We start from the raw sequence: 26,902 nt of genomic DNA, 5'->3' as shown, positions 1-26,902 counted from the left end.
CTTTTTATCAACTTGTTGACCGTACAGAGAAACTGCCAACACAGAACACGGACTCCGAAGCAGCGTATTTGAATTACCCAGTCCCAGATAATTCAAGGCAATGCAAGGTAGCTCAAGAAGAGGTTCGCTGCTAAAATGCCTGAGTTCTACCCTTTCTGTCTGTAAGCTGATTAAAAGGGCAGTGTGTGTCAGGGACTACTCTGACGGTCCAGCGGTTAGGACTTGGAGCTCTCACTGCAGGGAGCATGGGTTCAATCCCTGGCTGGAGATCAAAGATCCCACAGGCCGCACAGCGAGACCAAAAGAAAAATAAAAGAACAGCCTGTGCCTTAAAGGAGTGCGGTGAGGACTGAAGTTCGAGCCCAAACTGGTCTCAGAAATGACAGGGTCGTTGAGATTCTATAACTTGAGAAAAAGCACAAACAAACCAGTCTTTGAAAGTGTTTGAGAGAGATGTATTTTGTCTTAAGTGGGCCGTAAGGAGGGCTTCCCCGGCAGCTCAGCTGGTAGAGAATCCACCTGCAATGCAAGAGACCCTGGTTTCATTCCTGGGTCAGGAAGATCCCCTGGAGAAGGGAAAGGCTACCCAGTCCAGCGTTCTTGGGCATAAGGAAATTATTTTCCCTAACTTTGAAAAGGACCTATTAAAAGAAACATAAGACATGCCATACCACAGCATCTGTATCTCGTTTTTGTGGTTCTGTGACCAACCTAGAATGATCTTTCAGTCTTTATATGCTCCCTTCCAAGAGATCCCGATCCCAAACTGGGACTGCCCTCCAGGCTCCATCCGGTGAAGCCCACCCTGTCTCCAGGACCCAGACCAGCACACTCACCACCCAGGAAGTCAGAACACGTCCCCACCTCTAACAAACTGCTCAGTGCAAAGTCACGCTAGCGGAAAGAGTTCCTACTCAAAACCCCATCTTTTATCTGCTGAAATATTTACAGACGGAAGTTGAACATCGTTTAGGATTTGCTTCAAAATGGTCTCAAGGTAGAAAAGAGACTCACAGACAACACAGTGGGCCGCCTGCGGGTGAGTGCAGACAGCGGGCGGTCGGGCGCAGACGCCCGCGGCCCTCCTCCCCACCTCTCCTGCTGTGTGCAGACAGCGGGCGGTCGGCGCGGATGCCCGCGGCCCTCCTCCCCCGCTTCTCCTGCGTGTTCGCAAGTTTCCACGCTAGAAAGTGCCACGTATTTATTGCAGAGGGCCATCTTCTATCACCTTCCAAATGTGCAGATCAGTATTAATCTATCTCAATGTTGCTGTTTCAGGATGCCCTTTCTGTTTCCTAAACCCTAGTCTACCAGGGAACCACACAGATCTGGAACTTAAAACCACCTAAATGATTACTTTATTCCTACCGGGTGTAGGAGGCCTGTACTGCAGCTTAGATGTTATGTTGTGTGATCCACATATTTTACGGAATAAATGACCATCATAAGTTATTACTGCTGATTATCAGTAATATGGTGGGGAAAGGGTTGTTAACCTCTGACAATGTACAGCATGAAAACTGAAAATCCCGTGAGACAGTTTAAACAGCCAGGACTGCACGGATCGTCAGTACTGTGTGGATAAAATATTGCACACATGAGAGCTGGCAAACAGACAACAGCGGGCCAGTCGTACACTTTCGGTCTCTACTAAGTCGTAACGGTCTAAATACTTGCTCTGACACTTGGGCCACAATATAAGGTAATACTTTGCATAAAAGGTACAGTGAAGCACTCTGACCCACATTCGTCTGTCAGGTCCTGCCTTCCGCTGATACCATCGTGGGACAGAACCTAACACCAGAGCCCTCGGTACTGAACCCCAGAGCAGGACAGCACGGAACAAAGTGGGTGCTTTCTTGCTGCGCTGGTGCTGAGACGTCTGAGGCGGGCGGAGCATCGCTTTCCCGTCAGACACCTCGGGGAGTTGTGAGTCCAGACCACAATCCCCGCCTCCTGTCCGGTTCACACCACCGCCCAGGGGGGCGTCTGCTCGGGCGTGTGTCATCAGCCGCGAGCTGGCCCTGCTCTCGTCCCCTCCTGGGCTCCATCCTCACCGGGGACTCCGCTCTGGGTTCTGTCCTCACCGTGGGCTCCCCTCTGGGCTCCGTCCTCACCGGGGACTCCCCTCCCGGGTTCTTTCGTCACCATGGGCTGCCCTCCCGGTTTTCGTCCTCACCGGGGACTCCCCTCCCCGGCTCTACCCTCACCGGGAGCTCCCCTCTGGATTCTGTCCTCACCGTGGGCTCCCCTCCCGGGTTCTTTCGTCACCATGGGCTGCCCTCCCGGTTTTCGTCCTCACCGGGGACTCCCCTCCCGGGCTCTATCCTCACCGGGAGCTCCCCTCTGGGTTCTGCCCTCGCCTGGCTGCCCCCTCCTCACGTGGTGCCGGGGAGACAGGGGCGGCCCAGTGCGACTCTGCTTGCGGAGAGGAAACCCAGAGCGCCCGGAGACCGGCGAGGCGTGGCCGTCTGCGCCTCACGGGGCTCCGGTGCAGGTGCGCTCGGGTGCCCTAAAAGCGCACAGTCTCCCGGAAGGCAAGCCCGGAGGCCCCAAGGAGTTCAGGCTTCTGTACGGGGGAGAGAACGCACAGCCTGAGCTGCGTGTCTAATGCTGCGGCGCCCGAGGGCAGAGCTGGGGCCACACGCCCAGTGTGCCCAGGCACCGCGTTGTGAACTGGTGGCGGCCCGTCGTCCTCCGAGTCTGGGGCAGGGGGTGTGCGGCTGAGGTTCCTGAAGGCCCTGGCTGGGGGGCTCGGTGTGAGGTCAGAATCAAAGGGAAGGGATCACACATCTGGGGTCGTTTCTTGCTTTTCCTTCTTCTACCGTGTTCTGTTCCCTTTGGAGCAGAACACGGATCAAACACTGATCACCAACAACGGATCAGGCTGGAAACCTAACTGAGCTCTGGCGTTTGTGCACTTCAGGAGTCACTGCTGACAGTCTTTTAAGGCAGAAATGAACATTTTCTTTCCAGGAAGACACAGATGCACCAACATATTCTCCAAACCTGTTTGTAAATTTATTTCTTACAAGCTAAGCTGTATTTTCTGCAACCTGAGCTGTTTTTAAATGAAAATGATCGTGCGTCTAGCCTTCAGCATCACCCGGTCTGAATCCACAGAGGTCCAGCGCTATGGACTCAGGTCCCAGGTCCCCGTCCGAGGGCCTCCTCTGGACCACGACCAATCAGCACAGCGAACTGAGGAGGACGTGCTGTGAGACCCTAACAATGTTCTGGGGGGGCGACCAGGGGGTGGGGCGATGAGCGTGCAGCCTGGCCACTCAGGGGCGGGTGGTCCCAGCTTCAGGGAGCTCTGAGTGCCCGAGGAGCTGCTCGGGGGAGTCCCGGGTGGACACTCACCTTGGAGGAGACGATCCTGTTGTCTGGGTACCTCTGGGGGATGTAGGCCTCAGTGCCCGGCGGGGGCTCCCGGTGGCCCACGTAGACCGTCCGGCTGTCCACCCAGTCCTCCTCCCCGGCACACTGCGGGTGGGAAACAGAGCCGTCAGTGTGGGCGGGGCCTGGGGGCAGGGTCTTCCCAGGGTTGGCTTCCATGCTGGTCTGTGTGGGGGCCAGAGGGGGGCAGCTGGACCCACTTGCAAGGTCGATCCCTACTCCCCACCTCCACCCCTGCCCCACCCATTCAGGAACCTGTGCTTCCCCCACCCACCCCCAGCTCTTCAAGGAAGAGCCACCTGCACCCCCACTGGGCGCAGCTGTCAGTGGAAATGACGCAGCGGGCCCATTTAAACATAAACAGCGACAGCAAAGCCCTAAGGCTTCCAAAGAGAAACGACAGTGAGCGATCCTAGGATTTGGGGAAAGGTCTCTAAAGAGAGAACGTAAAACTGCGAGCTCAGACCAGAGCGTCTCTCGGCCCCCACACAGTCGCATGAACGAGACCTCCTGGAACGCAGACGACCTGCGTCTGACCCATCTCTGTGTTATTCTGAGTGCTGTGCCCCGGACGTTACTGCCGCCCAGGAGAGCCTTCTAGAACACTCAGCTGGGCTAAGTGCTGTCAGCCCTGAGAGCCCAGGACACCACAGCCACGGACGAGAAACTACAGCGCAGCCTCGGGTGGCAGGGCGGGGCCTGGGCCCCCAGACGGGCAGCCCCGGCTCAGGGCGTGGCCTGGGCCCCCAGACGGGCAGTCCCGGCTCAGGGCTCTGCCCCCTCCCCCCACACAGGCAGCCCTGGCTCAGAAGGTTTCTCAAGGCCGTTTCCCTCCCTGGGCACAGGCCAGTTTTAGTGTGATCACTGGACGCCTCGAATACAACTCCTTGGTGCTGCCCTAACCGTACAGGCCGGGGCACAATTCCTGCTCCTGGGACGAGGTCAGGAAGCAAGCCCAGTCACAGGACTCGCCCCCTGCAACACAAGCTCCTCTGGGAGGAGCCTTGTACCAACTGACTCAGCCCCAAAGGAGAGAGCGAGCCTTGGTGCTGGCCCCTGAGGAGAGACACAGGGGCGACAGCCCGCAGGGGCCCTGGCAGCTCCCTGAGTCCCTGAACAGGTCACAGAGCAAGGGACAGAGCGACGTTGGGGGCCTCGTGCTCACCGATCAGGCCGCAGCGGCGCCCATGGAGGGTGCCCCCTGAGGTCATGGCGGCCAAAGAGCCTCCAGGCAAGACAGAGAGTCTCAGATCAGCCACTGGGGAGCCCACGGGGGTCCGAGGCACAGGCGTGCAGGCCCTGAGTGGGCTGGACTCAGCTCAGAAGGCGGAGGCAAGACAGCAGACCGGACGCCGGGAGCGCCTGTCTGCCGCGGCTCCGACGCGGACAGCTGCGCGCCTGACAGGCCACGCAGCTCTGCGTGTCCAGCCCGCCGGAAGTAATACGAAGGGAGTCTGGGTCTCTGCAGGCTCAGCAATGAAAACAGACGTGGCCTCTTAAGCAATTTCTTAACCCCGCCTACTGTAAGCCAAACAGCAACCGCAGCGTCCGGGCGGCGCACACCAGAGGAAGTCAGGCCACACGAAGCTCTAAGATGAGTCACGGCTGGTCACGGAATCTCCCGGGGCAGGGCGACAGAGAGGTCTGCAGCAGGAGGGAGCGGGGGCCCTGATTCTAAGACGCCCAACATCTAGTTTCACAACAGGCAGCGTAAGGAGCAGGCAGCTCTCAGCAGTTTCTGAAAGTAAACCCCTAGGACTAGACCTAGGCGAAATTAGCTTCCGCGGAAGTTGTGTTCACACGTGGGTCACAGCAGGACCGCTCGGCCCGTGCTCTGGGCCCGCAGCCCTGGCCTGTCAGCTGGCGGAGAACATACACCCCTTCCCTCTGGAGGAGGTTGGGAGGCGGGTGGGATCTGACCTCCCCGGGGAATCACAAGACGTCCTGCCAAGACGCAGGTGAACTGGAGGCCAAGGCTTCGCCTGCACGGCCCCCAGGGATGCCCCACAAGGTACTTGCGAGTCATGCTTGCCGAGGGATTGTTACCTGGGATAGACCAGCCACCACAACCAATAATAAAAAGGCAAGTACGGCGGGGGGATCTGACTGGACATTTCTCCAAGAGATGCAATGGCCAACGGGCACATGGATAGACATTCAAAGTCAACAGCCCTCAGGGAACTGGAGGGGCTAGACACGGAGGACCAAGCACTGGGCGATTCGCGAACACGGGAAGTTTGCAACGGGCAGATCCGTGGAGACGGAAACGGCACCGTGGCTGCCTGGGGCCAGGGAGGCTGCCGCGCGCGTACTGGGTTTACTCCGTGAAACGAAGATGTTTTAATATTCAATCATGGTGGTGCTCCATGAGTTGGTAAATGCACTAAGAACCACTTCTTGAACAGGAAGATTTAGGGTCTAGCAATCTTGTTCCAGTAAAGCAGTGCCTCAGGGCCCCCACGGGTTCGCCCGTCGCATGCCTGAGTTGCCGCACAGACCCCGTGCAGAGTCAGTGCAGGGAACCTCACGTCTCTGAAGCCGCTTCCACCCCGTCTTCTCACTGCTGCGTCACCAGAACGCAAGACACTTCCCATTTTAGGGAAAACAAGGAACATCCTTAAGGCTGGTTTTCCAAAGACAGCAATTCCTAGTGGATAAAACTGAGCTCGATAGACTTCCCAAGGAGAACAGCTAAGACTGGAGAAACTCGAAAAGAAGCGATCACAGCGAGGCAGGATGGGATGACACAGCCGCAGAGCACCCCAGCTCTCTGCGCCCGGGCAGAGGAAACACCCCACCCACTTCCAGGGCCCTCGAGGGCGCCGGCACCTCGGGTGCGGTGGCCAGGCTCTGGCCTGGGCCTCAGGGCCCGGCAGTGAGGTGCGAGGGATTCGCAGACATGCCCCGTGCAGATGCTGCCCACCACCTGTGCCAACACACTGCTTCTGGACTTGGAACCCACCCTCTCCCCGGCCCCCAAAGTGGCTAAAGAACCAGCGGGCCACGTGGGGGCAGCGACCTCGCCCTCGGGGACCTCGCCATCGGCCGTGTCGGGATCTGGGCAGGGCAGTCTGAGCGCTCAAGTCAGAAAGCTCATGAGGACGGAAGAGAGTCTGAAATACGCTGAAAATCAATCTCGGCCAGCGGCAGGCACTAATGGAAGTTTCCAATTTCAGCTGAAACAAACACAACCTATCAGCCGAATTACACGGCCAGCCCGGGACGAAAGCATGTAACCTAGCCTCAGTTCACCAGATCAGCCTTTGCAGAGGTGGTTCCCCCAACAGCCATTTTCAGGACAAAGCAATCGCTTGTTCCGTGGTTCATTTTCAGCTTTAAAAGCCAACAATTCTTGTTTGATGGGTAAGGAGGCGTTTCTGAACACCGGCATCTCCCACTCACGTCCCCGGCGCTCCGGCTTCTCGTGGCGAGTGTGGTGTGGCTCCGTCTCCAGCGCCCACACCCCCCACCACAGGGCGTCTGTCCACCCAGGGAGATTTCACTGTCCTCTGCAGACCTCCTCGAGAGCACTGATTAAGACCACGCTCCATGAGCTGATCAGATCAGAGTCCTCGGCGTCAATCACCAGCCTTCCCAGGGCCTGCGAGCAGAGTTGAACCTCTGGGAGGCAGGGACCCAGGTGCCCCCATCACTGAACCTGCGCCCTTGGCCCCTGCGGGAGTGGGAAAGACAGGCCCTTCCTCCCCAAGAAGACAGCAGCCTGCTGCAGTATTCTGGCCTGGGGAACCCCACGGACAGAGGAGCCGGGTGGGCTACGGCTTATGGGGTTGCCAAGAGCCGGACACAACTGAGCGATGGAGATTTTCCTCCTCAGGCAAATTCTCGGCCTCCGCTGGGTGCTCACTGGCATTTTTCTGCCGTGAACATATTATTAAACACAGAATCATCTGGGTCACAGAAGCACCAGTGACGGTCCACCTCACTTGGTAACACTGACCATCTGGAAAACTGTAAACGCTGCCAACCTAAACTGTCGTTTACTGGGCCCAGAACCAAAATTAAAATAAAACTTCTAGCCACACATGACTGGGCTGCCCTAGGCTCGCCCAGCTTCACAATCACAGGCGGCAGAGCCCCGTGCTGGGGTGCCCAGCGGGAGGGGGGCAGTGGGGTGGATGGACAGAGCACTGGCCACCGCTGCCTGGCCCCGGTGAGACGCACGGCAGCAGAGACAGCAGCGAAGCCCGGCTGCGTGTGAAGCCGCTGACGTCACTCCCTGGGCGTCAGCGTGAGACGGCAGGGGTGATCCCAGGGGCCCTCTGTCCAGTCTCCTGTAGCGACCCCTCACAACGCGCGTCCTCAGTGCCCGTGCAGAGATGGAGCCTTGTCCCCCACCCCGGTCCTGAGGGGGGAGGGGGTCAGCCCTCCCCACAGGGGACGCAGCTTCTAGCTGAACTCACGAACCTGTGGGTCACCTGTTGCCACCTGTCCCATGGGGGCCACACAGGCCTGGCTCCCTGGAAAGCAGGCCGAGGTGGGTCCCCTGGATACTGGCTGGGGAGGCAGGTCACCCCTGCCTGTTGGGGGGTGGCCTCTGTGCCGGGTGTGGGGGCTGTATCCCCACATCAAAGTCAGGAAATGGCCCTACAAGAAGCAACAAGTCCAGTCTAAGCTGGGGGCGAGGGGGGGACAAGATGGGCCAAGTGACCAGGCAGTGAAACAGAGTTCTAAGACAGGGACGAGGCTTACGCCCGCTGGAGAAGATCCTCAGCCTTCCGTCTCAGCGGAGAGCCCGGTCCCCTGCCTGGCCGTCTGAGGGGACCCAGCTTAGCGTAGGCCCATCGGGGAGACTGTGACGGCTGGCTCCAGCTCCCCCGCCTGGCCGTCAGCCACTGCTGCCCAAGCCCTCAGCTCCTACCCCGGAGAGAAAGGGCAGGGTGTCCTGAGCCCCCACAACCAGGGGCACAGCACAGTGAGCCCGGGTCCCCTCGAGCTTGTGCGGGAGGGGGGCAGGTCAGAGGCTGGACGGGCCCCGCGCTGGAGGGCGATGCTGGTGCTGGCGGGGAGCATTTGCGAAGAAGGGGCCGAAAAGGGCACCAGGTCCCCAGGAGGCGGGGAGCTGCCAGCAGCCTGGCGGAGTCCCGTCCGGTTCCCACCCTTGCCCCTGCCCGGCCAGGCTCAGCGGGAGCTGTGGGCTCCTCTCCAGACGCGCCCCCTGGAAACCACCCCTCTTTGTGATGGAAACCCATCCTGGTGGGCCGCCAGCTGGTCACGAGACGATGCACCGTCAGCAGCCTGTGCAGCGTAAACGTGGCTGAAGAAGCCAGAACAATCACAGAGAGGAACGGCCGAGCACTCGGGCAGCGGGAACCAGGGCTCGAGGCGGGTGGGAACCGGCCCGCAGGAGAGACGCTGAAACGCCACGCAAGCAACCCCCGTGCCTCCAACAGCGCCCGCGACCCTCGCCTGCAGGCCGGCAGGAGGACCGCGGTCTCTGCACACTCTTCCCACCGCAGACGGTCTCCTTGCAGAGACGGATGATAAGCAGGAAGCCAGCCACCCCCCAGTCCCCACACAGAATGTGGGGGGCCACGGAGGCTTTCTGCCGCTGGAGCCACACACTTTCCACTCCACGGGAGGCTTACTTTCTACACCCTGAATACAACCGAGGGAAGGCCCCGCAGGCTGATCGGGAGTTAGGCAGCGGTGCCGCGGAAACACCACCTGACTGGATCATGGCATCTGCAGAAAGCGCCCCTCAGCTGCCTGGGACCCACACGAGGCCCCGAAGCCCCGAGGCAAAGGCTCTGTCTGTGGGGAGAGGCCTGCCTCGGAGCCTGGGGCTGAGGCTGCCCCACATGGTCTGCGTGTCAGGACAGTGACCGCCGGAGGCCACTAACACGTCCTGAGACGCAGGCCCAGCGGCAGGGGCAGGAGCCAGGGGGGAGAGTGGGGGGCGCTCGGTGGTCTGTGCGCACAGCCTCCCCGAGACCGCGAGTGGGGTCCCTGGCTCCCGGAGCCGCACTCCTGACGCCCCGCTGGCCCCCACACCGCCCCCTCCCCAGGGCAGCCCACCCGATGCGCCTCCCCGGGATTTGGAGGCCCGCCCCCCGCCCCCCGATGGAGGGTCAGGCCTGTGTGACCGGCCTCACCCTGCCTCCATCCGGCCCCGCTTCCTGACAAGCGTGCAGGTCGAGGGCCCTCAGCGTCTGAGACTCACTCCCCAAACCTGAAAACAGCCCTAAGTGTGTCTTTCTGTGCGGGAAGCCCACTTGAGAAACGTCGGGGTTTTCTGTCGACTCTCGAGGCTGTTTCTCAACCTCAGCTGTGTCACCGAGCACTCTCAGAGGAGAGGATGTTTAGGTGAAGGACGGCGTTCCGGGGCCAGGCCTGCAGAGGAGGCTGGAGGGCTGGAGAGAAGCTTCCAGAACAGGACGCTCCTCCACAGGCCTGAAGGGCACCTGGAGATCCCCCGGGGGGGGGGGGGGGGGGCGGCTGATACGGCCAGCTGTAGCTGCAGGGTGCCGGGATCGCCCTGGGTATCGGGGCAACCGTTCCAGACCCCAGCCAGTCCTCACCTGACAAGCACCCCACTTCCTGCAGCCCTGATCCTGATTCTTGACAAAGGACTTCCCTAACTCGGTGGGTTTTGCCTTTATAAGCCTTAAATCCTTGACTCAGAATCTCCCGTGCTGTAATCCTCAGTCTGGCTCAAACAGAACTTTTCTATTCCTATTACAGGTTGTTTGTTGACTATTTCCATTGACACGATGGAAACACAGACGGCGCCCGCTGAACCGAACAATGATGACAGGTTACAGGGCCCAGGGCAGGAAGGGGTATCACACAGCTCCTGGGTGATACCGTGAGCTGGACTCCCTCCAGCATCCCCGTCAACAAGAGACGGAGACCCCATCTGGGTCAGTCAGCTGGCGGGAGCAGGGAAAGCCAGCCCAGTGGGGCCAGAGCCTCCCTGCCTCCTGCTGCCCCACCCTGGAGGGCTTCCCCCATCAGAGCCGGGGCCCCTCCTTTCAAACACCTCCCCAAGTCCCCTCACTGGGAAACGCCAGCAGCACGCAAGCTGATTCCCTCCAACCCGCTGTCCCACAGGGTCACGATGACAGCAACTGAGCCGAGGCTCGTCCACGGGGCGAGCACAGACGGGGCCAGCCTCTGAGCCCGCGAGGCCCGGAGCCGCACGTATGGGGGACCCGCGCACCTGAGACGCTGTCCCCAGGTTTTTTACGCGGAGGCAGACGTCCTCACGAGGGCGTCAGCCTCTCTGGGGTCACCCTGGAAGAGGAGGAGGGGCCACGGGCAAGCACGTTTGGGGGAGCTGACGTGTTCCGAAGCCCACCCCAGGGTGCAGTCCTCCGGCAGGCCGCCCGGGGCCCCACCTCCCGCCGGCAGTCGAGGGCGTGCTGACGCGGCTGAGCAGGCTGTCGGGGGACACAGCCTCCAGCCTCACTGGCTGCTGCAGCGTGACCCTCGGGGACCGTGAACGCCATAGCCCTCGTCTACGTTGCTCTACGGGGCTTCTCTCTCTCACGGGTTCACAGAAGCTGGGTGCAGGCGATGGGCACGGTGACTCGGGCGCACACACCTGCACACACCCCTCCTGCCAGGCACTCCTCTCTCGTCTCATCGCACGATGCTGGCAGGTTTGCCCACAGCCGAAACGCTGTATACTTGGATATTCTTAAAGATGCTATCTGACTTCTGTTCCTAGGTGATACAAGCTTGCTGGCTGATTGATTAATTGATCTGAAGACCCCACCACATAACTGGACAGAGGAAGGAACAATCAAGTCCCAGCAAGAGGAAGGGATTTGCCCAAAGCAGCAGGTCCAGGCAAAGCCCAGGGGTCCGGTTCCCCATCAGGGGCCCCAGCCGGGGCTGTCAGGCCCAGGAGCCGAAATAAGATTCCAAGTGGTCTAACTTGGACGGATAAATAACTGTGTTGTGGTCAGTCACTCAGCTGTGTCTGACTCTTCGCAACCCCGTGGACTATACAGCCCGTCAGGCCCCTCTGTCCATGGGATTTCCCAAGCAAGAAATCCTTGGGTGGGTTGCCATTTCCTCCCCCAGGAGACCTTCCTGACCGAGGGATAGAACTGGCGTTGCCTGCGTTGGCAGGCAGATTCTTCCCCACTGAACCACCTGGGACGCCACGGACAATTAGGGGAGAAGAAAAAAATTTCCTAAGCGTTAGCTTTCATGATCTTGGCTAGATCACAACTCTTTCACAGCAAGAGTCGTATTTACTGCTGGTTTCTACCTTCCATCAGGGTCAGAAACTCAGGGTCGGGCAAGTAGCTGAGGGACGCAGGTGGGTGTGTCCTGGAGACAGGCGGTCCTTCCCGGGGCAGCCGCGGGAGGCCACCAGCCCAGCTGAGGGGTTTCAAGTCTTTGCGATGGCAAAGCCAGAACAAGCCACACCATCTGGCCCGGGGGCCGCCCTGATGGTGTCTGCCCAGCGTGGTGGATGCAGGCATCATCCCAGCTCCAGCACCCACTAAAGGCTTGTGGGGGATTCCCCGGGGCCTGGGAACAGCCAAGGCCAGGGAACTGGGATCCTGCAAGCCACGTGGCACGGCCGAAAGATAGAAAATGAAAGTAAATAGAAAGGGCTGTGGGTTCGACGTATACAACACTCACTGCACAGTAGCTAGTGTTCGCCCTCTCAGCCACAGCGCTTTAAATCTCAGCTTGATTCCGTGCAGTTCCCATCAAAGCAGCAAACACCACGCGCACACTGGGGCCCTGGTGACCGTCTGCACAGACGCGGTTCGGGGCCTGGCGTCCGGGTCTGAGAGGCAGAGTCCACCCAGCTGTGAACGTGTCCTCATCTGCATGAATTTGGAGGGCGGGAGGCAGACTAGGCAAGAATGTTTTAAGTTTAGACAGAATCTCTAAAAAAAAGTATCAAAACGATGGTGGAAAACAGCCCTGACACCACCTGCTCGGGTTTCTGTCTGAAAAACCTCTTCTAGTTAAACCACCAAGAGCTGCAGCAGCACCGAGCCATCCAGCCGGGCAGCGAGCGGCTCTGAGCCCGCCGGCGGTGCCGGCACCGGGAGCCTCGACCGCAGGAAGCCCGGGGCGGGCACAGGCCTGACGGCACTCTCGCGAGCTCCAGATGCCGAGAGAAAAATAGGACAGGTGACTTCTGTCCCCGCCTCTGGACCGAGCGTGAGCAGAGGCTGGAGATGGAAGGCTGGGCCCCCCTGCTGGCAACACCAGAATCGGCCGTTTCTCTTCCCCTTGCACACACCGAGCGGAGCCTGCCACGAGGTATGCGGGCCGTCCCTCCCGCCAGCTGACAAGGACCGGTCAGCAAGGTTGTGTCTTCCACGGCCTGCAATTAATCTTTAAAGGGAAAAGCAACTCACAAGAAAAATGCATAACTTCTTCAGCTCAGATCTGTCACTCAGTCGTGTCTGACTCTCTGCGACCCCATGAACCGCAGCACGCCAGACCTCCCTGTCCTCACCAGCTCCTGGAGTTCACTCAAACTCATGACCATCGAGTCAGTGATGCTGTCCAACCATCTCCTCCTCTGTCGCCCCCTTCTCCTCCTGCCTTCAATCTTTCCGTCTTTTCAAATGAGTCAGCTCTTCCCATCAGGTGGCCAAAGTGTTGGAGTTTCATCTTCAACATCAGTCCTTCCAATAAACACCCAGGACTGATCTCCTTTAGGATGGACTGGTTGGATCTCCTTGCAATCAAGGGACTCGAGAGTCTTCTCCAACACCACAGTTCAAAAGCATCAATTCTTCGGCGCTCAGCTTTCTTCACAGTCCAACTCGCACATCCATACACGACCACTGGAAAAACCATAGCCTTCACTAGATGGACTCTTGTGAACAAAGTAATGTCTCTGCTATTTAATATGCTGTCTAGGTTGGTCAGAGCTTTTCTTCCAAGGAGCAAGTGTCTTTTAATTTCATGGCTGCAATCACCATCTGCAGTGATTTTGGAGCCCAAGAAAATAAAGTCTCTCACTGTTTCCATTGTTTCCCCATCTGTTTGCCACGAATCGATGGGACCGGATGCCATGATCTTGGTTTTTTGAATGTTGAGTTTTAAGCCAGCTGACTTCTTACCAAGTCAGTCACTATGGTTTTCAAAGAGAGTGAGTACACAAGCCGGCCCCCCAACCTTTTTTTTCCCCAATTGACATGTTGTTATTTGAGTAAAAATAGGTGATTTCAGCAATGATGCCATTCTTCCTTTTAGGCAAAGTTGGAACAAAATGAAGTCTATGAAGAAAACATGTTTTGCTTTCTTTTGTTTAAACCTTCCAAGACAGGCTCCAAAGCCCTCTGGATAATCTTGGAAGCGCCTTTGATAACACAAGATAAAGATCGCCTATCTCTGTCTTTCCCTTCAAAATGAAAGTACATCTGCTGAGCCGAGTATGATGTCGCGGAAATTTTATTGATGGGTGAGTTCAATGAACTGTTAACATAACCGAGGGGTCAGAGTCAAGGCTAGCCTGAGTCAAAGGAATCAGGCGTCCTGGGGCTCACAGTGGAGGGGCCCCAGGGTCCGGATGGCCCCCAGCAGCCCTGGCCCGGATGAGCACACCCCACCCAGCATGCGGGTGGCAGGTGGGCCTTGGGGAGGGGGATGGGGGTCTGGACAGCTCCCCGGGAGCCCCGGCCAGGATGAGCACACCCCGCCCAGCACGTGGGCAGTGGGTGGGCCTCTGGGAGGGGGACAGGGGTCCGGACGGCCCCCAGCAGCCCCGGCCAGGATGAGCACACCCCGCACAGCACGTGGGCAGCGGGTGGGCCTCTGGGAGGGGGACGGGGGTCCGGACGGCCCCCAGCAGCCCTGGCCAGGATGAGCACACCCCGCCCAGCACCCGGGTGGCAGGTGGGCCTCAGGGAGGGGGACGGGGGTCTGGACGGCCACTCAGGAGCCCCGGCCAGGTTGAGCACGCCCCGCCCAGCACCCGGGTGGCAGGTGGGCCTCAGGGAGGGGGACGGGGGTCTGGACGGCCACTCAGGAGCCCCGGCCAGGTTGAGCACGCCCCGCCCAGCACGCGGGTGGCAGGTGGGCCTCGGGGAGGGGGATGGGGGTCTGGACAGCTCCCCGGGAGCCCCGGCCAGGATGAGCACATCCCACCCAGCACGTGGGCAGCGGGTGGGCCTCGGGGAAGGGGACGGGGGTCCTGCCCGCTCCACCGGGGGCCTTAGGCCACTTCCTGTCAATTGACTTCCTGCGAGGCCCTGAAAAGGAGCGGATGTTTGGAAATACCAAATCCACATGTGAAAGGACAGAGAAGTCAGCCTTGATCTGGAAAAGCACCCAGTTTTCACAGCTCCTGGGCAGGGAACTGGGGAAGTGACAGCAACTCTGAAAGCCAGGTGGGATAAACACCCTTCCCTCCAGAAGGGCTGTGGGAAGCGGCCAGGCGCTTCTCACGTTGCTGACTCTGAAATGAAGGGGCTTTCTGTGTTTGCTCTCAGGACACACGCTGCCTCGTGTCTGACGGCCAGACTCAGATGTCCACCCCCACCAGGCTCTGTGGGGTCCTGGGTGCCCCGAACCCCTTAGCATGTCTAACACTCACACAGCCCAGAGCCGCGGCCCCAGCAGGCCCCAGAGCTCACTCGCCGCTGCCCCCGGGGACCACCTCTCCCCTTCGGGAGTGCAGCGACGCCGGCCTGACCCAACTTGCCCTGTGCAGAGCCGCACAGACCCCGCTGGCACCCTGCACGGAGCGTGGGCAGCGTGCCCGCTGACCCACAGCGTGCCGGAGGCTCAGGCCGAGGCCACAGCAGACCTGGGCCGGCCCCGGCTCCTGTCTCATGGGTTTGGTTGTGTAGAGCCTGAATTTTGGGTTTGGCTCTACGGCCTAAGTATGACGTAATGTCAAGACAGAGTTAAGTATGATCGCAATAAAACGAAGTCAGGACTAGGGTTCTCGGACAAGCTCCCCCGCTCTAACCACGCTTCACTGTTGGGAAACCACCCCGGGGTGCAGATACTGACGACCAGCTTCTGCGACGCACAGTATCGGCCACCTGGACGGGAGGAGTGCGCTTTCTCCGGGTCTGTACATTTCTAACCCCTTGCACTTGAAAAAGAAGGCGCGGAGGCCAGAGGGGCTGGGAGGAGGGCGCCCAGCAGGCATCTGCCGAGGGAACAAACACAAGCGCTTTCCCTCCACACGGCCGGGCTTTAGCGCCACCGGACGACCACCCGAGGGGGAGACGGGGGCTCTGGGAGAGTTTCAGGGTCTCGCGAGCGACGGGAGGGACACGCGTGGGTGTGAATCACAAGGATCACACCAACGCGGGCCTCTCAGCCACGCGCATTGTCACACCTGAGCCTCATGACAACCGGAAAGACGCCGTCCCCTCGCTGACAAGGAGCCCGAGAAACAGCCCAGGAAGGTGCCCCAACGCCTCAGAAACTCACCACAAGCGAGGGGCGCCCTGGGCCCCTGCCCACACCTGCAAAGGGCTGTGTCTGCTGTGGGGTCGGCAGCCCACCTCGACAAACAGACCAAACCCTAGAGCACGAACAGCTGCCACCAGAAGCTACGTTCCAGCCTTGCAACAGTCCTGAGGGCAGGCGCCTCGTTCTAGAGCGGACGGGTGCTCCTGAGGGCAGGCGCCTCATTCTCCTACGGCAGACAGGAGCTCCCGAGGGCTGGTGCCTCGTTCTAGAGCGGACGGGAGCTCTGAGGGGAGGCACCTCGTTCTCCTACAGCAGACGGGAGCTCCGAGGGCAGGCGCCTCATTCTCCTACGGCAGACAGGAGCTCCTGAGGGGAGGTACTTCATTCTAAAGCAGACAGGAGCTCCCGAGGGCTGGTGCCTCATTCTAGAGCGGACGGGAGCTCTGAGAGGAGGCACCTCATTCTCTTAGAGCAGACGGGAGCTCTGAGGGGAGGTACCTCATTCTAGAGCGGACGGGAGCTCCGAGGGCAGGCGCCTCGTCCTCGTACGGCAGACAGGAGCCTGAGGCCAGAGGCACGAGGAAGCCCCCACAGGCCACTCGGGAGCTGCCCACCCGTCAGGGCCAGTGGGGCCTGCAGGACACGGAGGGAGAAAACCGGCCCCTCGTGGTGAAGGTGAGACTGGCTCAAGCTGGGGCCCAGTCTGAAAGGCCTGGAGCCAGGCCGGGCAGAGTAAGCCGAAATCCAGCCCCCTTTGACCCTGAAAGCAGGGGTTGGCGGACCATGGCCCGCAGTTTTGGTACAGGTCTTACATCTTCAAACAGCTGAACAAACTGAAAGAAACTAACCACCCCTGACATGTGACAACTACAGAAAGCGGAGCGTGCCGCCTACAGGGAGCTCTTCCTCTTGTCTGTCACGGGCTGTCACGGCTGCGCCCACACCTCAGGACAGATCGGAGTGGACAAGCCACGTCGCCTCGGAGCCTGAAACGCTTACCGTCATAGCCATCACAGAGGGCTGGCAGCCGGCCGATAGGACAGACGTGGTTAGGAAGCCTGGGGCTTGAGCAGCGCTTCTTGGAGCCGAAATGATTAGGCCCGGTCCACCTTGGTGGGCCTGGTGCCGCCCTGCCCCGCACCCAAAGCTGGGACCCACGTGAGGTCCTGGCGGAGACCAGCATTGCACAGGGGAGGCGGGTGAACCGGCACGGTCACGACCCCGGGGGAAGGTGCAGAGCAGTGAAGAACAGGGGCAATTCCTCTCACCTCAGGGGCCCGCCTCTAGAAGGCCAGCCCAAGGACATGCGTGCAAAAACGCCGCCGATTTCCAAGGCTGGCGACTGTGGCTGGTAACTGCTGGAATCGCAGAAGGCTAGAGACCGATGTCCATAAACGGGGGGCTGAGTCACAAGGGAGTGCTGTCCAGCTGCGTCCACACAACGTGCTGACCCAGAGTGACCCCCAGCCGCGCTGAGAGAGAGAAGATATGGCAGCCTCCCCCAGTGAGAACCGCTATGTGGGACGCACCAGATGCCGAGAGCTCGGAGACGACGGCCCGCACTGTCCACAAACTCACACAGCCATATAATCCTGGGCCTCCACTTTCTTCCCAAAATGTTCAGCCACACTAATAAACCAGCCGTTTTCCTAACACCTCTTTGCCTCTGAATCCACACAGGACCCATGGACAGTTCCGTTCACCAATCATGGGTCCCTTTGTCTCGACGCCGATAACCTGGCTTCCTGAGTGTCCACGCTGATAACCTAGTTTCCTGAGTGTATTTGCTCCTGACAGTCGATACTATTCGGGCGCTTCTGACAGCGAGAGTCTGCGGCTGCAGGCACAGTCCTGACTTCCAGGCCAGCTCACCCTCCCTTCCTTTCTCCAAACAACTGTCTGAAGATAAAACACGGATGGTGTCCGCGCACCGGCTCTGGTAGACCCTTACTCTCAGACGACTGAGGCCCAGGACAGATTCCCCACGACAGCCCTGTCCTGGTCCTCCTGGTCGGCAGACTCTGGGTGGGTCTCCCAGGTCTCGCGTGCGCGCGAGCCAGGCATGTGGACCGCCTGCCGCGGCGTCTCTTCACAGCGCGTGTGCTCCGCCACTTCCGCGTGTCCCACCCTGAGCCCCTTCGGAGGGCTGACCCTACAACCCTACTGTAGCCAGCCAGGCCCCTCTGTCCACGGGACTCTCCAGGCAAGAATACCGGGGTGGGTTGCCATGCCCTCCTCCCGGGGGCCTTTCCCACCCAAGCACTGAACCTTGTCTCTTAAGTCTCCTGCACTGACAGGCGGGTTCTTTACCACTGAGCCACCTGGGAAGCCGCAGCAGAGGTAAGTAACTGTTTCTCCATCTCCCATTCACTCCAGAGGACTTGCCCGCAGGGAGCCCCTCGCCAGCAGCCCCAGAGCCAGGAGGAGCCCCCCACTCTGCCCGGCGTTCCTGGAACCCTGGCGTGGGCTGGCGAACCCACGCCTCCCCTGCAGCAGTGTCAGGACGGTTGGCTGTCTGCGACGCAAAGTAAACTGTTGGCATCCACACTCTTCGGCTGTCAGACTACATCCCGTGTCTGGTAGAAAAGTAGGGTGTGTGCCTGCCGCTTAGAAGGCAACTAAGGGTATGGTCAGAGCATCTCTGAGCAAACGTCCTCGCGAATTTCCTCACATAGAAACACAGGCAGTCGGCAGGGACCATCCACGCTCCGGGTGGCAGCTCTGCCCCCGACACAGGGGGCTCCACGCCGAGACCCCCACACCCAGCTCTGCACGTAGCACGATGTGGCCACCAGGCCCTGGGCTGCTGACCCAGCCTGGGATGTTGGTGCTGCTGCAGTGACCCAGGGCTGAGCTCAAAGATGCCCTCCGCCTGCCAGCCCCATGTCACCACGGGCCCCCCATCTGTCCACCTCACCTGCCTGTGGCCCCTGCCCCACAGCCAACAAAGCTGCTGCTGTTTTCACTTATCAACTGCCCGATTCTCACCAGAACGGGAGCAGAAGGGGACCCTGACCCCACTGACCAGCACACGCGGGGCAGGGCAGGCACTCCAGCAACACCCGTGGAATGGATGAAACCGGAAGGGAAACCGAGACTCACCCAAAGAACAACCACCCCCTGCACAACTGGGCGCCGGTTCACACGGAGCCCCCTCCAGACCCTCCCCGGCCACGCCCTGAGGCCAGGGTGCAGGACCTGGCTCTTTCGCAGGATCGGGAGGGGCCCCCGGGAGCGGTACAGCTTTTGGTGACATCAATTTAGCTCTGTATACATTACACATGCTCTTTGGCAGGCCTGATACATTTCATTTAAAAAAAAACTGCTTATAATCCCAACTTTCCAAAATGCTAAAAAAATTAAAGTGTCCATTTTTTAGGAGAATGTGGCCAGAAATAGAAGGCTGGGGCCAGGCTGACAGATTCCAACTGGCTCTCAAGTCTGATCCTGCTGGGACGAAGGTCAAGGCCGAGAGCGGGGCCAGCTGCACACAGAGCTCTCCCCGGGCTGGGGCGCGGGGGTCACCTGGCCGCAGCCGCCCACCCGGAGCCTCGTGCCAGCGTTGCCGCTCTGCGCGCTGGAAAAGGAGGGGCGAGGCGGGCAGAAGGGGCAGAGAGGGGCCGGACTAACAGGTCTGAGCCGTTACAGGGTCTCCAGCGCGGTCCTACAGCCCTGCGGCAATGAGAGCTGACCACAGACTGGACTCCAATGCTGCCAACACTGGAGATTCGGCTCCACAGTCAGGGCTTCACAGCACACGCTGCGTCACTGCTGACTGCACACGGCTGGCTAAGCTGCCAGCACAACGGCCCGCTCGGACTCACAGGGAAATTAACACGAGTCTCCATAGTTTCTAAGGTGCATTCGTGCTTAGAGCTGCTTCAGAATAAAAACATCTACTGCGTGGCCATCAAAATTAAAAGGCAGTAGAGGCCTGCGCTGGCCTGCACGAGGGCTTCCAGCTTCTGCCCATAAATGTCTTATGCCGTCATCCCTCCCTTTCTGCTTCCCCTCACCCTCTGTTTTTGCACAGCCCTTTTTTTTTTGGAAAAGCTACGAAGACTCTGTGAGCTGTGCACACAATGTGCTCCCTAAGACAGCGCCCTCTCGTTGGAGCATCGCCAAACAGCTGCTCTGCTTTCGCAGTGTCCTGGCACCTTCGCCCGCTTGCTGAGCAGAGCGAATGCTCGCCAGTCAGAGCTCCGTGGTCCAGCAGGCGGCCTGGGCGTCGGCCAGGGCCCATCACCCCACTGTCCACTCTCTCCCGCCCCCATCAGAGGACCAGGGCCCATCATTCTCACTGTCCACTCTCTCCCGCCCCCATCACAACAGAGGTCAGGGCCCATCACCCCACTGTCCACTCTCTCCCGGCCCCCATCAGAGGACCAGGGCCCATCATTCTCACTGTCCACTTTCTCCCGGCCCCATCAGGACGGGAGTCAGGGCCCATCACCCACTGTCCACTCTCTCCCGGCCCCATCAGGACAGAGGTCAGGGCCCATCACCTCACTGTACACTCTCTCCCAGCCCCCAGAGGACCAGGGCCCATCACCCCACTGTCCACTCTCTCCCGCCCCCATCAGGACGGGGGTCACGGCCCATCACCCCACTGTCCACTCTCTCCCAGCCCCCATCAGAGGACCAGGGCCCATCACCTCAGTGTCCACTCTCTCCCGGCCCCATCAGGACGGGGGTCAGGGCCCATCACCCCACTGTCCACTCTCTCCCGGCCCCATCAGGACGGGGATCTCCTTTTATCCCCGACAGGCTCCCTCACGAATCCACTTATGCTGAAGCTTTAAAGAGCTCCCGAGGTGAACTGCTCCCAACCACACAGTCGTCCTTGGTCACCTCCCCACCCCCATCAACACAAGGCAGGGACCGGCTTCCTCTGTCGGCTCTCCGGAGAGCTTCCCGCGCCTCCCCCTCCCTCCAGGACACACAGCAGTCTCACGACACAGAACCAGAATCCCCAACCTGTTACTTACGGATCGGATTTACATCTGATCACTGGACTGAACCACTAAGCCCACGCTTAGTCCAGGGGGTAGGACTGGACCTGGAGTCTGGGGGCTGCAAGCTTCCTGGGTTCACAGGACCGTCTCAGGCGGTGAAGAAAGGATAACAGAAGTGGGCCAAGGCCAGCGCCGTGGAGAAGCTCGTTTGGTTTTCTTTCTTTAGCTAAGGAGGGTGGCAGGAACCGGCAGAGAGCAGGGAGACTGTCCACCGTGCCCAGAGGCAGGGTGCCCCACCCCGCGGGGCAGCGCCCGGGCCAGGTGGGCGGGCGGGGCGCTGGAGGGCCGCACGTGGCCAGGGACTCAACACCGCCCGTGCCACCACAACCCGGGGACGCCCCCTCGGACGGACAGCTCTTGGACATCAGACAGGAGGCCCGCCTGCGAGGTCCGACCAGGCAGTGGCGGCCCCCACCTCTGCCCAGCGCCACCTCGGCCTCACCTCCCAGCAACGATCAAGCTCGATTCCCATCACCGCGGTAACCCACGGATGGAAGGGAGAACTGGGGGGCCGGGAGAGCCCCTCCGTCACCCCCCACACCCTGCCTCCAGGTTCCCTCTGCTTCTTTCTGACCCGGTAAACCACCAGAGGTATAGTTCATCACGCTCTGTCTACTTGGTTTGAAACGCTGCAATTTAGGATGACTTTTTCCGACACAATTTGCTCATTTTTTAAGAGTTCTCACTTGGGCTCCATCTGGGGCCACAGCTGACTGCTCTGAAAATCACCCTAAAGTGACTCAGGTTCCTTTAAAGCTAGGAGCACATTTGGAAAAGAAGAGGGTGGGCCCTGTGTGTCCCGTGGTCAGTTTGCAGGATTTATAGTAAAATGGTTCCTGCAGTCTGGGACGACAGCCAAGCGCGCGAGGGACCCACGGCACTGCACCCTGCGTGCCAGGATGACCACAGGGCGGGCAGGGGCGGGCGCCTGCAAACACACGTTCCTGGTAAAAGCCAGCAGAGGCGGCTGCGGTCCGGTGAGCGTCGGAGCAGAGGTCACTGGACGGGGCGGGGTGGGCTGGGCTGGGGGCGGGGGTGTGAGGGTGCTCAGAGGCTCCATCTGTAACTTATTAACCACAGTGAAGCTCTATCCCTTTCAGACGACGTGGCTCAGGGTCACCAAACGGGGAGACTCAGGGGGACCCACCAGCAAGCACAGAAGCCATCCCTGAAATCACTCAAGAGAAGCGTAATTAGTCAGTACAGAAAAAACACTCAAGTCACACCTGCTAGACCACCCAGGTCAGGTTAAAACCAGCAACATTTCTGGTTCTTTCACAAACTTTCCTGCCAAACAGGAAGGCACTTCTTACTTGAAAGAGGCGGATGGCAAAATTCCACCCACCCCCTCATTGGAGGCTGGGTTTTCAGTCTGACTCATTAGGAGTGGTATCAGTATCATGACTAAAACGGCCACTCTTCACACCAGCACAAAATGGGTTTTAAAGGCGAAGACTGGCTTTCCCTACAACCTGCACCGCTGGCTCAGGCGTAACTGACTCCAGCAGGTGTCCCCACGTCTAACCGCAAGCTTCCCGGTCATCAAAGTCTCGCTGTCGAAAATCTTAAAAACGACGACCGCGGGTTCTAATTTGAGCCTTGTGCAAAAGGGTCACACCAAGGGAACCAGACCTGCGCGACTCTGAGTGGGATCAACTGTTCCTCAGAGAACAACAGCTCAACTTGAGCATTTCGGGGGCATCAGCAAAACCGCAACTGAAGCTGATCCATGTCCCCGGGTCCTCTCATCATCCATTCCCCCCAGAATGAAGAGCTTGTTCTGCCCGATATATGTGCACAGCGTCTTACCGGACCCAGACGGACACTTCCACTCTCTAGTTTAATTGCAAGAAAGCAGAGCTAACGCCGGCGGCCGTCTGCTGGCATTTTCCTTCTCGAGTGCCCCGCTTTCTGTTGCCTGTGATGGCATTCGCTGCTCCGGACCCCTCCTGAAGGAGGAGGGCCAGATCACATCAGCACGTCTCCTTCCTCGGGCAACACTGCACTGCACCCTGGGGCCTGAGGGACGCTGCAGAGAGCTGGCCCGGCGACCCCGGGGCGACGCTCCCATAGCCCCGGGGCAGCGGGGGCCAGCGGGGGCCAGCGGCCCCAGACAGGGGAGGTTTTGTTGTATCAAGAAAAACGAAGCGTGACTGACCAAGAGGGGGCTGCTGCGCCTCTCACTCTGGCTCTGCACAGTGAGGGAGGGGCCACGCCTGAGAGGGGTGCCGAGCTTCTGTGTCACGCCGGTGGCTCATGCCGTCGCGTTAGTGAATTTACTTTCAGGGCAGTACAGCCTGGCTGTCCCAGTGGCCTGAGGGTGGATCCGCCACTGATGGCTGAGACTCCCAACCTGAAAATCTGATTTCTGCCCAGGTTTTCGTCTGCAGGTTAAAAACAAAGACAAGAAATTTTACCTTCATTCTCAACTTTCAGTTACTACAAATTCCTTGAAGACAAACCTCTTTGAGTCCAGTCTGGACATACGTAATATAGTGCTCAGATCCTGTAAAGTCTGCTCTGTATGCACAGAAGAACACATTTTAATTTTACTTGTTACTTTTTTTGGCTGCACCACACAGCATTTGGGATCCTAGTTCCCTGACCAGGGACCGAACTTGCGCCCCTGCAGGGAAATCGAGTCTTCACCACTGGACTGCACAGGGAAGTCCTCAGACTTAGCACATTTTAGGAAGAAACGGGGAAACCTGTGCAGCAGCCCTGGTCTCACTGACGACTGGCGCTCACGTGTCGATCACCTCAGCACCTGCCTCCAGAATCAAACAGAAACTCTAATCAGGCTAAGGCAGATAAGCCCATAAAACTGACGTGCAAGTGCTGGTTTTCCTCTCGCTCAATACACGGAGGGCAGAAGAGGCGCAGGATGACAAGGGGAGGGGAGGGACGGGGGCCGTGAGAGACTCAGCATCAGGACTCAGGGACACAACACATGGCTTCTTAAAAAGTTTTGTGTTTGTTCTTGTTTTATGCAGTGTTTGTGCTCTTGACCGGTAAGTCGGAATTTGTTCTGACTTAAAGATCTCCAGTGTTCTTGCCTGGAGAATCCCAGGGACAGCGGAGCCTGGTGGGCTACCGTCTATGGGGTCGCACAGAGTCGGACACGACTGAAGCGACTTAGCAGCAGCAAAGATGTTCAAGTCGACATTCCTCCGAATAATGCCTGTGCTCCAGCAGACTGGTCAGACGGTCTGGGGGTCCTAACAACCCCCTCGCTCCCCGCTCACCTGCAGGAGCTGGTCAGGGCACCCGTTACACACAGCACCCTGGCGACAGGCTAGGAGGGGAAAGGGCAGACCCAGCCTCCCGACAGCAGCAGGCTCCGCTGCAGCAGGAATGCCCCGTCGGTGCCTGTGGGGGGCGACGTGGCACAGCCAGGGACCACCTCCCCCTCCAGGCGCTTTTCCCCCGGGGGCTTCCCTGGCACCTGGGCACCCGCAGGCCACTCTCCTTCCCCAGACCCGGCTGGCCCAGCCCACCCCGCCCCGCCCTCTCCAGCTCCAAGGTCTGGTGTGGGGGCCCAGCTGCCTTCTCCCCGGGAGCCCGCCTCTGCAACCCCCTCCCCACACTGGCACAGGGCGCCTCTGTCTTCTCTGCGTCCACCCTCCATGTCCCTGCCCACTACTTTATCACAGAGACACAGTGCCGTGTGAGGGACCGGCTCCCACCTCCCTCGGGGGTGAGCGTGTGGATGTCTCCCTTCAATCGCAGGACCGGGGTGGAGACTGCTGAGGCTGAGTGTCGTGTGCCCCTGCTGCAAGAATGCTCCCGACGTCAGGAGAGACCCGCCGCCCCGGACACTCCCAGCAACGCCTCTCCCCCCAACCCGGGGCTCCAGGGGCTGGCCTGGACCCTGCACACGAAGACCACAGAGCTCGCTGCTGACGCAGGGCCGGCAGACCAGCCCCGAGCTGGCGTCTCCCACTCCCTCCGCGGGGTCCTGCTGCCCTGGGCGGGGGGTGACCGGGACGGACCTGCGGCCCCCGTCCACGGCCAGGCTGCCGAGGCGGGCAACCTTCCCTCCCGTGGAGACGACCTCGTCTCCGCAGGGCTGGGGGCACGAAGCCTGGAAACAGACCAGGAGGCAGGTGGTCCTGCACGCCTCCCCCTGGAGACACCGCCTGTAACTGGGAGTCAGACTGGGCTGTTAAGTGTGAACTGACTAGGGGAGTGGCGTGGACTGCCGTTCTACCTACAGGATCCGCCAGTTCACACTTGAGAGCCACTGAAGGGTGACTGTTTTTCCCAGCGTGCGACGATTCAGATTCAGCACTGACAGCTGGCGGGAGCTGCCACCCTCTTGGCTCACGGCTCCTCCACTGGCCCTCGAGGGGGCTGGGAGGCAGCCGCACCGTCTCCTGATCCCCCGTGAGGCGGGGGCCGGCCGGCAGCAGCTAAAGATAGCCGGAGACTAAGAACAGCAGGCGCCTGAGGAGGCCCTCCGCACCATCACCGCAGACCAAGGCCACAATGGGGTGGGAGACGTGGCTGGCGGACCCCCATGAGCAGCGCCCCTCCCTGATAAACCCTCGCGGCACGGGTGAAGCGTGAACTGGGTGACCCGTGAGTTGTGCAGAGTGGTTTCTGATCTGTGATGCCGCAGCGGCCCCGGAAGGGCTGCTCAGACAGAGACTGGGGTCCCCGCGGCCCAAGCCCCTGGGCCACACGGCCAAGGCTGGCGCCCACCTTCAGGCTCTATCACCCGGGTTCTCGGGCCGCTGGGCCCTGGGACTCCGGGAAGACAGGCAGCACCCAACGCTGCCAGCACGGAGGCCTGCTCTGGCCGCCCTTGTGTGTGCTCACCGGCCCTGAGAGGCCAGAGCGGGGACGGGGCAGGCGGACAGGTTTTCACCCCATGAGATTCTTCCATGTCTGCGCCTTGAGTCATGTGTGTCTATTCATCCAGGAGATGAAACGGCCAACGAAGCCATCGAGATGAAAAGACGGAGCACACGCACCGCAGACAAGCGTAAGCAGCGCTTTTGGTTAGAGCTTCGTGGAGACCAACAGCATGGCAGTCGCCAAGTGGGCGTGGGGGCGGGGAGCCGCCGGGTTCACGGGCCGGGACGGCGCAGGGCCCTGTGCGGTCCCCACAGCCTCGCCGCGCACAGCCGGTCCCCACCCCGCGCCGTCCCCGGCCACCCTCCCGCCGGCCGGCAGAGCGGTCGCCGCCTCTGAGCAAGGAGCCCCGTGAGCCCAGGGCAGTTACTACACTGTAAACACTGGGGTCCCCTCGGCCCAAAAGACTTGCCCTTTTCCGAAACAGCTTGCTAGCCCTGGTCCAGGGAGAAGGGAGGGGGAAAGGGGCGTTTCTCCTTTGCTCATCAGAGAGGGGCCGTCACCGGAGCCCTGCGTGGGGCCGCTGCTCCTTCCAGCCGTGCGTGGCGGAGACAAGCCACTTGTGCCAAGTGCACGGGGAGCGTGGATCCACGCCTGACAGATGCCCCCGGCCCTGCGGCTGGCCCGGGAGGCTGCTTGGCCCGGAGCTCCCTTCTGGGAACACGAACTGGGGGAGAAGAAGCCCCCCTACCCCACCCAGCCACCCTGGAGGAAGCCGACTCTGCAGGCTGGGCAGGACCCCCCTGAGAGACCCCCCCACAGCCCGACTCCCGCCAGAGTCCTGCCCGTGAGCGAGCAGGACTGTGCCCCGTGCCAGAGTTCCAATCCCTACAGGAAGAGACCAATTCTCTCTCTCGCCTGGTTTCCCCTGTGTTCCCAGCAGCTAGCACGACACTCGGTCCACTGGGTGCTCCTTAATTATCGGTTGAATAAAGTAAAAAATGCAGCTGAACTTGCTGAAAGCAGCGCAGCAAGGTATCACCAGAAACAGCCACCACCCTGACGCAGGTCAAGACTGAAGGCGGGAGGAGAAGGGGCCACAGAGGGTGAGATGGTTGGATGGCATCACTGACTCGCTGGACATGAGTTTGAGCAAGCGCCGGGAGATGGTGAAAGACAGGGAGGCCTGGCGTGCTCCAGTCCATGGGGTCGCAAGGAGGTGGGCACGACCGAGTAACCGCAACGACACCTACAACACCGAGTTATTGTAGAGAATTCACAGTCAGCATGCAAGAATTTTAAAGACGTCAACTGAA

The 26,902-nt window shown here is 60.0% G+C and overlaps 1 protein-coding gene across 5 annotated transcripts in view; it reads right to left on the bottom strand.

Annotated features, from left to right (window-relative positions):
* Positions 1–26,902, bottom strand: part of ATP11A (ATPase phospholipid transporting 11A) — a 99,250-nt gene that overhangs the window by 52,248 nt on the left and 20,100 nt on the right. For 4 of the 5 annotated variants that reach the window (XM_018044753.1, XM_018044749.1, XM_018044751.1 and 1 more), the window contains exon 1: positions 3,364–3,608. In XM_018044753.1, coding sequence (XP_017900242.1) covers positions 3,364–3,558 — 195 coding nt within the window. In that variant the 5' untranslated portion in view covers positions 3,559–3,608. Of the gene's footprint in view, positions 1–3,363; positions 3,609–26,902 lie in introns of those variants that run through there. The other variant, XM_018044752.1, reaches the window with a different exon arrangement.

The sequence above is a fragment of the Capra hircus genome, unplaced genomic scaffold (assembly GCF_001704415.2).
Source record: "Capra hircus breed San Clemente unplaced genomic scaffold, ASM170441v1, whole genome shotgun sequence".
In the NCBI taxonomy this organism is placed as follows: domain Eukaryota; kingdom Metazoa; phylum Chordata; class Mammalia; order Artiodactyla; family Bovidae; genus Capra; species Capra hircus.
This window is presented reverse-complemented; position numbering and strand designations above follow the sequence as displayed.